Source organism: Perognathus longimembris, chromosome 22, assembly GCF_023159225.1.
Source record: "Perognathus longimembris pacificus isolate PPM17 chromosome 22, ASM2315922v1, whole genome shotgun sequence".
NCBI lineage: Eukaryota > Metazoa > Chordata > Mammalia > Rodentia > Heteromyidae > Perognathus > Perognathus longimembris.
In genome coordinates this window covers 2,673,741-2,686,488 of record NC_063182.1, presented here as the reverse complement: position 1 = coordinate 2,686,488, position 12,748 = coordinate 2,673,741, and the positions used below count along the sequence as shown (strand labels likewise).

General features: G+C 52.0%; 1 protein-coding gene across 1 annotated transcript in view; it reads right to left on the bottom strand.

Moving 5' to 3' along the window:
- The window catches only part of Dpysl3 (dihydropyrimidinase like 3), a 63,147-nt gene extending 51,006 nt beyond the window's left edge, over positions 1-12,141 (bottom strand). Inside the window, exon 1 of the mRNA XM_048331125.1 lies at positions 11,794-12,141. Coding sequence (XP_048187082.1) covers positions 11,794-12,141 — 348 coding nt within the window. The remainder of the gene's footprint in view (positions 1-11,793) is intronic.
- Between the last annotated feature and the right edge of the window lie 607 nt (positions 12,142-12,748).

Genomic DNA, 12,748 nt, shown 5'->3' with positions numbered 1-12,748 from the left:
GCTCAGTGGGAGTAGAGTGCTAGCCTTGGGAAGAAAAGCTCCTTGACAGAGCCCTGAGTTCAAGCCCCAGGACCAACACCAAAAGATAAAAGATTAAAAAAAGATGTGGACGTGGGGAAAAGCACAGGTCATTATCCAAAGGTCCCCAGATGGCCAGATGGTAAAGCAAGGCCACCCACAAATCTATCTGTCCCTCCACTGGGAGTCTCCCACCAGCATGTTTGCTTACTCTTCTGTGGTTTGCTAGTGGTTTTTACACCCTTATTTCACTATAGTCATGCAATTAAATGAAAAGATTTAATCCCCCCCCCAAAATGACATTGACTTATCTTCTTTGTAAGAGAAATTGTACTATTTTAATTCAGTTACAAATGCAGTACAGGGTATTTAGTGGGGAACCCCCCCCCCCACAAAAAAAAAACCTAGCTGAGAAGCAGAAGAAAACACAGGAGCTACTCATCATCTCTTTCTCAGAAATAGAACACTGCGAAGGTCTTGTTAAATTCTCATTTGGATGCAGTGATGTGGCGAAGGGTGTGGGTTGGGAAGTACAGACAGACAGCTCTGGAGCTGTTTAGATTCGTGCAGATGACAAAGTCTCGCTAAACCTCCGACTTCCTCGCGGAGGAGCCTGGACAGGAGGAGCCTTCCTCGGGGGGCTGAGAGAACACAAATCAGGAGGACACTGTCACGTTACGTTTTTTCCTGCGGCGTTGTCTGCAATGGCTCTACAGCACTCGATCCTACATAAACCCACCAGAATGTCTTTGCAATAGTTTGTTAAAGATATTCATTACTAAAATGCAAACGGTGACTTCCTAAAAATGCTTCTCTGTCCTTCTTCTGGTTTCCTGTGTTTTAAGGACTCAACTCAACTAATTTGTACCCCAAATACATACGCCTGTGTTGAGGAAAGCGGTCAGAGGGAAGCTGGTCATCTGGTAAAGACGCGAGCCGGGCTGGGCCCCAGGGGCTCACGCCTGCCATCCGAACCCCCAGAGAGCTGACGGTCGCTGTTCCAAACCAGCCTGGACAGGAGCTGTGATTCAAGGGGTAGAGGACCTGCCCCGATGGTAAACGCTTAGGGACAGCACCAGAACTCAAGCCCCCAGTATCAGAAAAAAGAAGGGAGGGAGGGAGGGAGGGAGGGAGGGAGGGAGGGAGGGAGGGAGGGAGGGAGGGAGGGAGGGAGGGAGGGAGGGAGACTTTTAAAAATAAAAGAATTGGGGGCTGGGGATATAGCCTAGTGGCAAGAGTGCCTGCCTCGGATACACAAGGCCCTAGGTTCGATTCCCCAGCACCACATATACAGAAAACGGCCAGAAGCGGCGCTGTGGCTCAAGTGGCAGAGTGCTAGCCTTGAGCGGGAAGAAGCCAGGGACAGTGCTCAGGCCCTGAGTCCAAGGCCCAGGACTGGCAAAAAAAATAAAAAAAAAAAAAAAAGAATTGGGCAAAGTGGGCAGAATGGAAAAAGCATAGGCTAAGAACCAAATATTTGAGTTGTAGCACCAGCCCCCTCCCCCCCGGAAAATTCTTTTCTAGAAACTGTAACTTGGACCAGAAAACCAATCTTTCTCCTCTCGCCTAGCAAATGGGTATCATTATAATAAATGCTTTCTCCAAGGATTTTTGTGAACGCGACTAAATTAATAAGTGTAAAATACTTTAAAATGTTCCTGATGGAGCACTATGCACAATGGCTAAAAAGTAGAGCCAATGGTTCAATAACCATGAGCACGTAAACAGATGAACCAATTGCGATACGTCAACAGACTGGAACACTATCTGGCCCTAAAAAGCAAGTTCCGCCGTCTGTGCGAACACAGAATAGCCTTGAAGACAGTATGCTAAGAAGAAGAAGAAGCCAAACGTGAGCTACACCTCACGCATTGCCTTCGTATGGAATGTCAGCAGGAAAAGCGACAGAGCGACACAGGTCTGCCGTGGCCAGAGGCAGGCGCCGTGGGGAGACCGAGAGACTTCCTACCAGGCAGAAGTTTCTTTTGTGGATGATGGGAAGGTTCTAGAGCTAGGTACTTGTGAGGATTATGAAATACTACAAATGCACTTCATACTAACGCATTTGTTGAAAAGACAAATCATGTTATTTGTAGTCTACAACTGGCACGGAATAGTACCTACCATAGAATACAGTCTTCTTCTTCTTCTTTTTTATTTTTGCTAGTCCTCGGACTTGAACTCAGGGCCTGGGCACTGTCTCTGAGCTTCTTTATGCTCAAGGCTAGCACTCTACCATTTGAGCCACTTGGCCACTTCCAGCTTTTTCTATATATGTGGTGTTGAGGAATTGAACCCAGGGCTTCATGTTACAAGGCCAGCACTCTACCACTAGGCTATATTCCCAGCCCGTCTTCATTTTTATTTTGCATCCTGAATCCCATCTCAAGACCCCATTTGCTCTACTTACAAATTAAATTTTGATGTTTGAATAGGTATCAATTGCCTACTTCCGCCTTCCTCCGGCTTGACGGAGGCCCGGGCCCCTCTCAGCCCTCCTTTGGGAAGCTGCCATTCATTACTTCTTCCACTCAGTCTATTCGGGCCCCTGAGAGACCAGACATCATCAGCCTGAGAAGAATCTCCAAGCAGACGCTCAGTAGATGTCTAATGGGCTTGGGAATGAATACAAGAGCAAAGGAATGGACAATCGGGAGCCGTAGGCTCTCACGGAATTGCTCCGCGGGGCCTCACCTGCGGGGCTCTATTTGTGATCTGCAGGCAGATATTTCCCGGGGGTCTGCGCACATCTGTCAGAGAGCAAGCAACTCTCCCTCCCAAGAATACCTTCTCCAGGCCAGCGCTTAACGACATTTGCCCCACAGGCCGTGGCTTCAGCTCACAGGCCACACCGGTCATGTTGAGCCTTGCCTCCGTCTCCACTCTCCCCACTCACTGAATAACGGCACCTCTGGTTTCTAAGGCCCCGGAGCGTTCTTCCCACGTCAGCCACGGGCGGTCTACGGGCTTCCCCTCTCCTCTTCCAGCATTTCAGCAAAGGCCTATTTTCAGCTTGACCTTCTCCTTCCTAATCACTCGGGCTTCCTTGATTTGTTTCTTTCCAGCCGTAATTTCCAGGCTATCCTCTTCAGCGCCCCCGCCCCCCCCCCCCCAGTTTCTCCTGTCTTTGTTCTTCAGGTCCGTGTCTCGCCTCTACTTCATAAATTTGCATTCTCTAAATATTTTGCGTTGTTCTCTTCTTGGATGTCAGAAGATGTGTTTTTCTTTTTGTTCAATTTCCTCCTCCAATCTCAAGCACCGAGGGGAACCGGTGTTTTTGTTTGTTTAACATTTTCACTAGATTTAAGAAGTTGGACAGAAGCGTTGCCAACCAACAAGGCAGCTTATGGATACAGTGTCCTGATCAATGTCACCGCTGTCCACACGCACACCCCCTCCGCCCCTTCCTTTCCTGCCTCCCAACCCACTCCAGCTTTCGTTTTTTTTTTTTAGGATACGTATTGATTTTTTTCTTTGTCAATTAATAAAGCAGTTCTGTATACGGTGCATCTTCACCGTGCCAGGCCTTCAACATTTCCACCTCCCCTGACCCATCTATTCGCTTATTTCCTTCATCTTGTGGCACATACGATGCGTTTTTGACTGCATTCTTCCTCCTTCCTCCCTTCATTTGTCTATCCTTCTCCTCTGGGTCCCCAACCCCCCTGGCGCCCATTTCCAGGTACTTATTTTATTGAGCTTTGACTTAGAACTTCTGAAGAATGAGTCTATTTGAACTCTGCACAGAGGGCATTATACCTTCCTTAATTCATTTGTAACCACCTGCATACCACTGACTGTGTTTACTTACAGATTTATGCCACACTCTAGCTACCACAAATGACAGAAACCAGGCAACCTGTAGTTCTCTGGGTCTGGCTTCCTTCATTTCATATAATTTTTTCCAAGTCTTTCCATTTCCTTGCAAATGGCACAATATCATTCTTTCTGATGTATGAACAGAAGTGAATTGTGTGTATACCTATATATATATGTAATAAATATATATGTCTATATATGTACACATACTACATCCCAGCCATGATCATTATAGCATGATTTATCATAACCCAAGTTATGGAATCAGCCCAGATGTCCCTCAGTGGATAAACGGATCAAGAAAATGCAGAATAAGTGTTCCTAAGCCTTCAGATTATCATGCTCAGTTACCAAGTTTACTTCAAATTTCTGAAGCTTTCCATTGAAAATTAGCTATGGATTACTCTGTCTCTCACATGCATGTGCACGCACACACACACACACACACACACATCTTTAACTTCTTTTCTTATAGTCAAGGAAAGTATAATAGGGTGGCAAACTATTTAGGGGACACTTCTAGCACCCAATTCATTTTTGTAAATAACGTCTTATTGACACCCAGCCCACACTTACTTTCTGTCTCTGCCTATTTTTCCACCCACAGTTGAGCTGTTGTAAGAACTATGTTATAGCCTGCGACATCTTAAACATTTACTATTATGCTCTTTCTAAACAATGTTTGCAGACTTTTATTCCAGATAAATGAGAGACTTCTCCCCCCCCTGCAAACCCTCTGGTGACAGAGGGCAGAGCCAGACAAACTGCTTTCATTTCCAACCCCACACACCCATTTAAAACTTTCTAGTCTCTTCCCGTAACCGCACTCATACATTCCCTACGCCCACCGGTGCCTGGCTTCACGATGCTCCCTGCATTGGGTGGAAAGAAAAAACTCCACCGCAGTCAATTCTTCCCTCATAACGTAGTCATAAGGGATCACCATTCCACGGTTATATTGTTTTCCTTCTTGCACAATATACATGTAGCACACAACTTTCCATTTCCTTAGCTGTATGTGCTGTTGCTTCAGAGGCAGGATACAGGATTGCTACCCAGAGGAAAAGCACCTCTCCCTAGTCCACTTCCAAACCAATGGAAGCGCTGCCTCTAGTCTCTTGAGGTCGAATTTAGCTTCTTGGAAATAAACCAAGTGACTCCTGCTTTGGTGCGCATCATCTGGAAGGGAGATGCATGGGATTCGGGGTAACGGGGACCTACTTGGGCCCCATCTCCCGCACCACCCTTGGAATCCTAGCCAACCATCGCGGGTTCCTTCCAATCAGGCCGACTCTCCAGCAAGCGACGGTGGCTAATAGAGATCACCAGTAGGAATAGGATTGAAGTAGTTATTTGCATGGATGAAAATAAAACAACGAAATCTGTTGAAATTATTTTAAGAGGAGGGAGTGGCACGGTGGAGAAGGATGGAAGGAGGGAGGCTGACCGAGATACATTATATACACGTGTGGAAAACGGCACCGTGAGGTCCCCGTCTTACACTACTAATGGATGCTAATAGATAAAAACAACGGAACATTCCGCATCTGGGCACATGATAGCAACCGTGTCTCTCTCTGCTTTTACCTCTCTCCTTGCTCTATCTGCGAGCCACACTTCTGGCCCTCAGGACCAAATTCTGCTTCCCTGTTCTTTCTAACGGAAGTTTAAACACAATCCCCCCAACACACACACACACACTCTTGAGATCTGAAGTTACAGGCAAGAAGCATCCATCCAACGCTCGATATTTCCGCAGTACCAAAACAAGCAGAGCTGGAAATACAGCTCAGAAGTAGAGTATGCATGAGGCCCTAGGTTCAATCTACAGTAGAGAGGAAGAGGGATAAGGGGAGGGAAGGAAGAAAGGGAGGGAGGGAAGGAAAGAAGAGAGGGAGAGAGGGAAGGAGGGAGGGAGGGAGAGAGGGAGGGAGAACAAAGAAAATTACCATATGTAGACATTTGTAGAAATTTTACATTGACAAACGATTAAATGAGTGTGTACCAAGATTATTCTAGAATGAAGTTTGGCAATTGTTATAATAGCAAAAGGAAAGAAAGTAGGTATAAAATCCAAACTAAACACGAAAACATAAATATCCAATTAAAAGGAATTATTCATGAAATAGGTGACACATAACGAAGTGTCTTATCGGCATGTTAAGTGGTGCTTTAGAAAACCTTCGACGGTTTGGGATGGGGTCATCACTGAAGTGGAAGAATCTAGTTTAGGGTTTCTGGTCTAGGAATGGGAGCTAGAAGTCATCTTTCCATTTAACCCCAAGAAGAAAGCTGAGGTTACTAAAAAGTCCATAATTCCTCGTCGAGCTGGCAAAAACATGGCATTCTATGTCAAACGCCCCCCCCCCCCCCCCCGCAACTAGGGACACATAGAGACAGTCGCAAATCCCCAAACACAAACGTGTAAGGAGAAACTTACACTAGGAAAAGAAACGGAGGGCTGAGTGCGCGCAATTCCAAGAGACAGAACCCTAGCGGCCTCCGGTCCTGGGGTCACGGCTCCCGCAAGGCCTTTGGAGTTTTCCCTGCAGGAACTCCACCCAGCGAATCCTGGAGACAACTCCTTCCTGCCTCTGACAGGGAGAGGGGAAAGAAGCCATTTAAACCTGCACCTACCGGGCCAGCCCTGCAGAGAAACTCCTTTGCCAGAGCCTAACCTGCTAAAGGTTTAGGGGAGCGGGGAGCTTAGCCATTCTCAACTGGGGAATACTCAGTGGGGAGGGCTGGGCCTCACGGCGGGGGAAGGGCAGTTGCACAAGCCCCGTGCCCTCCAGCTGTCCGGTGGTGTCTATCCCCTTCCTGTAACTAAGGAAAGGGAAAGAAAGGCCTGGGGATTCCGCTCCGGGGCGAGCCCAGATCTGAGCACGGTCACACACTCTGCTCACTCCCAACGCCTTACCGCTGCCTAGCAAAGCTGATCTCCTCCGGCCTCAGCTTCCTGAGCGAGAGGAGGCACCACCGCACTCTGCTCTAAGTTTATAATACGTATTGGGTACGGATACAGCGTTTCGCATAAAATGTACATATACGTGCACGTGTACGTACACATAGGCATACGAAGAGAGCATAATGAGTGAGAGTAGGAGGAGGAAAAGGAGGAGAAGAGGAGAACGCACAGGTTGGAGAGAAGGGAATGCGATTCCCAGGCTGTACTGCAGCGTGAAGGTTTAGCGTGCAAGCTCACACAGCGCACACGCATGGTATCCGATATTTTCTTTTCTGCCTATTCTCATTGCTCCTTCAGGAAGTTAAATTGATTTTGAAGTGTCAAGAGTAAACGATAGATCTTAACATGACATTTCCCTGTAAGCTTCAACTATACATTTCCATCCCTAAATAGACCCTCGACCCTCTAGAAAATGGAGAACACAAACACTTTATCCTCGGCCTCCGCAGAACACTGCTCTGGGGATGGATAATGCCCGGTGGAAATGGATCAGGGAGAGAATCACGACGTAAATCTCTGACAGAAACGATCCCTGACAGCACTCGGCTGCCTTAACCACCGCAAGAGGAGGCATCAGCAGAACGCAGTCTCCAGCGACCGTGATGCCAAGGGAACTCTGCCCATCACAACACTACTTAAAAGCTCCATTTTTCACGTTCCTCAAAAGCCAACCGTCAACGACATCAAAGTGTAAAAGGTTTCCAACACTCCCGCACGGTATAGGAACATACTCTTGGGCTCAAGGTTAGCCTATGAACCAGATAAACAGGACCCTTTGCCACTCGCCAACACACAGAGACTCCTTTGTCAGGGCAGCCGTGATGAAGTCACAGGGTCTGGAAGGATGTGGAAAGGAAGAGGGAGGCCTCGACAATCTGCAATTCCACGTGGAGCAGGAAGAGGACACTGCTCAGGTTATTTTGAGAAGGTTTAACCCAAGATGTAAGAGACAACAAACGACCACGAGGGACTGGGCACACCTCTTACTGGTTTCAGATCCTCCCCCGCTGTTCCCAGAGCCCAGGCTGGCTTCACAGACACAGCCTGCAGAGAAGTAATACACAAGGGAGGAGGGACTAGAGGCCCAGACATCCGGACAGGGCAATCAGTAAGTACCGGTGATCATCCTAACCTAACGTTAGTACTTCATTTTCGCTGGATGACAAATGGTTTGCAGTGGCATTGACTTCTGGCAGATGATATGTCCTCGTTCTCCTCTTCTTAGTAAATCTCTGCCGTTAGGAAAACGATGCAAAGGCTTGAGATACATGCAAAGCATCTTGAGAAATGGATGCCAATACTTTTTACTTAGCATTGCTTTCTTTACCCTTCGTCTCCAAGATTGCAAGCAAAATGTGTGGGGGCCGATGGTGGGACAGGCTGGCAAAATGAATACCTACGATGATGAACGTCTCACACTTGGAAACGGGTTCTCAGAGTATAACTGACATTTGTGTGTGTGTGCGCACGCATGTGTTTGTGCACATGTGTGTGAGTGTATGTGTGTGTCTGGTACTGAAGCTTGATTTCAGGGTCTTTCAGCTTTTCCATCCATGGCTGGCACTCTACCCCTTGAGCCATGCCTCCTGCCACTCACTTTTTTTGTTTACTGTATCTCCATAATTTATTAACTGTACTCATTGCCTTACAGTATGAGTTATAATTAGGCATGCCAGAAACAAAGGATATTTTCATTTCGTGAAGACATTAAAAGAAACTCTTGATAGCTTCTGACTAACTGGGAAGAAAATGGTTTGTTCTTTTTTCCAGCAACAACTAACTAACTCCTGGCCTTGTTCTTCATGACGTCATCATTCAGGAGCAGCCACGCTGATTAGGCTCGCTGACCTAAACCAACCACGCTGTCTCCCTGCTTGCAAAGAGGGGCTCTGCAATTAGAAAAAAAAATGCCAAGAGTTTCCACTCCAGCTCCCCTCATTATCTATGAAATTTGGGGACAAATATTTCATCCCGGAGCTTCCGTTTTCTCTTCTGTATAATCATCTTTGGAGAAAATACACACATGTCCACATGTGTCATAAACATACCATGTAGATGTGTATGTCTGTGACTGGCACCTCGAAAGGGCTCAGAGTGACCCCGAGTACCAGAGCAGGCATAGTTAACTTCATTCTGCAGATAAGGAGACTGATGCTCAGTGGCGTAATATCTGAGGATAGGAGGCCGATGTCGCGTCATCAAATAAAGGCTCAAAAGAATTATGAGAGACAAGAATGATGAGCTAGGGCAGCGACAAATCCAGGTGGAACAAAAGTTAAATCCCACAATTCAGTTTTCCTAGGTTTTGATCTCGTCCTAACTGACGAAATCAGCACAGAAGGGTCTATCCTAGCTTGAATGCGGGGAGATCACCATGGAGACAGTAGTAAGACCCACCTACTTATTTATTAGGTATAATCTGGTACTGTGCAAGCATATGTTGTGCTAAATCCAGAAAATTAAGGAGCTTAAAGTACTTTGTGATGGCCATAATCCATCTGGAGTGTCACATTCAGTTCTCGGTACTGTTTTCAGAAGAATACTGACAAAACATAACTTGGAAAAGAACTAGGAATAGTGAAATGCTTACAAGAGAGAGAGAAAAGAGGAAGCTAGGAATAACCAAGAGATGCTTAGAATTCAAACATGTACAGAACAGTAAAATTATAGAGTAATAGTAACCATTAGTACGTATTGAATACCTATGTACAAAGTAGTCGCAGCTATCCTTAGTATGCAGATGGGGAAACTGAGGCCTAAGAAGTCTAAGTTGCACACTTAAGTCATACAGGCAGTAAGGACTAGGCCAGGTTTCCCCCCAGTAATCCATTTCTAGCTCCGGGCAGGATATTAGAGCTATCTGTTAATTATGTCTACCCTTACAGTAGGATCGTGGTAAGTTAGCTCCCCCCATCTTTTTCTTTTTTGTACCAGTCCTGGGGCTTGAACTCAGGGCCTGGGTTCCGTCCCCGAGCTATTTCACTCAAGGCTAGTGGTCTACCACTCAAGCCACAGCGCCACTTCTGGCTTTGGGGCGGCTCATGGAAGACAGGTGTCTCACGGACTTTGCGACGGGAGCTGGCTTCGATCCAGGATCCTCAGATCTCAGCCATCCGAGTAGCTAGGACTGCAAGTGTGAGACACCGGTCGTTCGCTTTCCTCCCATCTTTTCAAGTCGGGTACTGGCACCTGATTTGCTCTGTCCATTTACTCCACATTGACTGAGAATCCCCCCGGGTGCCAAGCATTCTAGGCACAAAGATAAACCCAAGCACACGGTCCCTGTGTGCAAGGAAATGATAACCAAGTGCAGAGCCAGATAACGTCTGTGTTTTCCAGCCTAACTGGAGATAATGACACGGCCTAGATGAAGCCCGCCACAAGCCTGAACTTACAAATCATCACAGAGCACTGGAAATCCCGCAGGGGCTTAGGTCGAATTATTATTTTTCAATTAGGAGCCCAAAGTATAGGGCTCGCAAGGGGAGGGAGGGGAAAAGGAGAATTGCTCGGTTGAAATGGAAGAACATTTCCCCCGTTCTTCCGTTCTTTTCTCTTGCAAACCAGGCATGGTATCTGGCTTGCATCGGGGCTGGGAATAGCCTGACTCATGGCAATTGTTTCTGACCTTTTTCCGTGGCTCCTGCCACTCCTCTGAGCCAGGAAGCGAGCCTCTCAGTGCTGATCAAGTCCGGCTTGAGGAGAGGCAATTACCTCTCCTCACCAGCCAAAGCCTTCCCAAACCATGAGGTTGGGTTTTTTGCTTCCCCCCCCCCCCCAAAAGGGCATATGAGTAAGTGCTTCAAGAACCCCCATCTTCAACAAGATGTGCAAACCCCTCAGATGACCGATTCCAAAGAACACTCTACCCCGGGCCATGCACGGTACCTCCCCACAACCCTCCCGCCAGGGCGCAATCGTGCGCCCTGGTGGAATCAGCAGTTCCGAGTTGGTCCCGTCAAACTTTTTTTGAAAATTAAACGGAGGCGAGAGGGAGGCCTGTGCTTCTCTTGGCTGGCTGCATTTCCAGGGGGAAAAAGAAAGAGAAAAAACAAAACCCAACCGAGATCGGGATGAGCCTGGGGTGTGATCATTGCGGGGGGGGGGGGGTCAGGATGAGCCTGGGGTGTGATCATGGGGGGGGGGGCTCCCCATCCCCCCATCCCAGGGTGTGATTCCGGCTGGGGCAGGTGTGGAACAATGCATGCCGGTGGATTCCGCAGCCCGTGACCCAGACCAGGCAGACGGAGGGGCCCCGGTCAGAGCCGGGGGGGGGGGGGGGGGGCCGCACCCCGACTCCCCCCACCCCACCCCGCCCCGCCTGGCCTGCCCAGCTCGGCCTCCCCTTTGCTTTGCTCTCTCTGTTCTGTTTCCTAGGAAAGTGGCACGGGGCGCGTGGAGTGAGCTGGATTTCGGTGAGGCCCGAGTTGCGCACACGCACGCACACACACACACACGCACACACACGCACACACACGCACACACACACACACGCGCGCGGGGTGCGGGCTGCGGGGTGGGGAACACCCCGGCTTTGGCCCGTGCGCCCCCAGCCCGCTCATCCCCGATCCCCGCGCGCGGGGCCCTCCCTCCCTGTCCTCGGCGGGGGCCGGCGGGGGCCCCGGGGATGCCCGGCCCGGTGCCAAGCGGTGCGCCCGCTCCACACACATGCACACGCACACACACGCACACACACGCACACACACACGCACGGGCGCGGGTGTGGATCCGGATCCGCGGGACGGTGCGGGGGGGGGGGGGGAGGCCTGGGGCACCGGGGCCCGGGGCCCGGGGAGGGGACCCCCACTTCCCCAGCATGGCCCGGGGGGTCCCCCGGAGAGCGGGAGAGGCCGGAGGGGAGGTCCCGGGTCCGGGGTCCGCGGGAGGCGTCGCCCCCTCCCCCTCCCCCTCCCCCCTCCCTCCTCCTCCCCCCCCCCCCCCCGCACTTTGCAAAGTGCGCGCGCGGGGCGCGGTGCCGGGCGCCTTACCTGGCCCTGGGCGCCCAGGTTCTGCAGGGCTTCCTTGCCGGAGGCGGCGCGGATCTCCACGCGGGCGGGCGGCGCGGGCGGCGCGGGGGGCGCGGGGTCCCCGGCCTCCCCCTCCGCCGCCGCCGCCGCCGGGCCGCGGCCCCCCGCGCCCCCCGCGCCCCGCGCGCCCCGCTGGCCCACGCTCAGCGCGCGCAGGTCCAGCGTCTTGCTCTCGAAGGCGCCCTCCACGCTGCAGAACATGCCGCCCGACTTCTGCCGCGGGACCTGCGCCGCGCTGCCCGGCCGCGCCAGGTACACCGGCAGGTCGTCCTCGTGGGAGCGGTCCCAGCCCCGCCGCCCCGACGCCATGGCCCGCGCGCCCCGCCGCCCGGCCCGCCGCCGCCCGACGCCGCCCGCCGCCGCCCGACGCCGCCGACCCCGGGCGCCCGCCGGGCCCCAGTGACTGCGGCCAGGGGGGAGGCGCCTGGGCCGCGGCGCCGGGGGCGGCCGCGCGGCTCCGTCCCCGCCCCGCCCGCGCCCCGCCCGCGCCCCGCCGGCCCCGCCGCGCCTCCAGCCCACCCGCCGGGGGGAGCGCGCGCCCCGGGGACGCCGCCCGCCGCTCCCCACCAGCACGCAGGGCCCCCCGGGGCGGCTCCCCACCAGCACGCAGGGGGCCCGGGGCGGCTCCCCACCAGCACGCAGGGGGCCCGGGGCGGCTCCCCACCAGCACGCAGGGCCCCCCGGGGCGGCTCCCCACCAGCACGCAGGGGGCCCGGGGCGGCTCCCCACCAACACGCAGGGGGCCCGGGGCGGCTCCCTCCCAACACGCAGGGGGCCCGGGGCGGCTCCCCACCAGCACGCAGGGGGCCCGGGGCGGCTCCCCACCAGCACGCAGGGCCCCCCCCCGGGGCGGCTCCCCCCAACACGCAGGGGCCCCGGGGCGGCTCCCCCCCAACACGCAGGGGGCCCGGGGCGG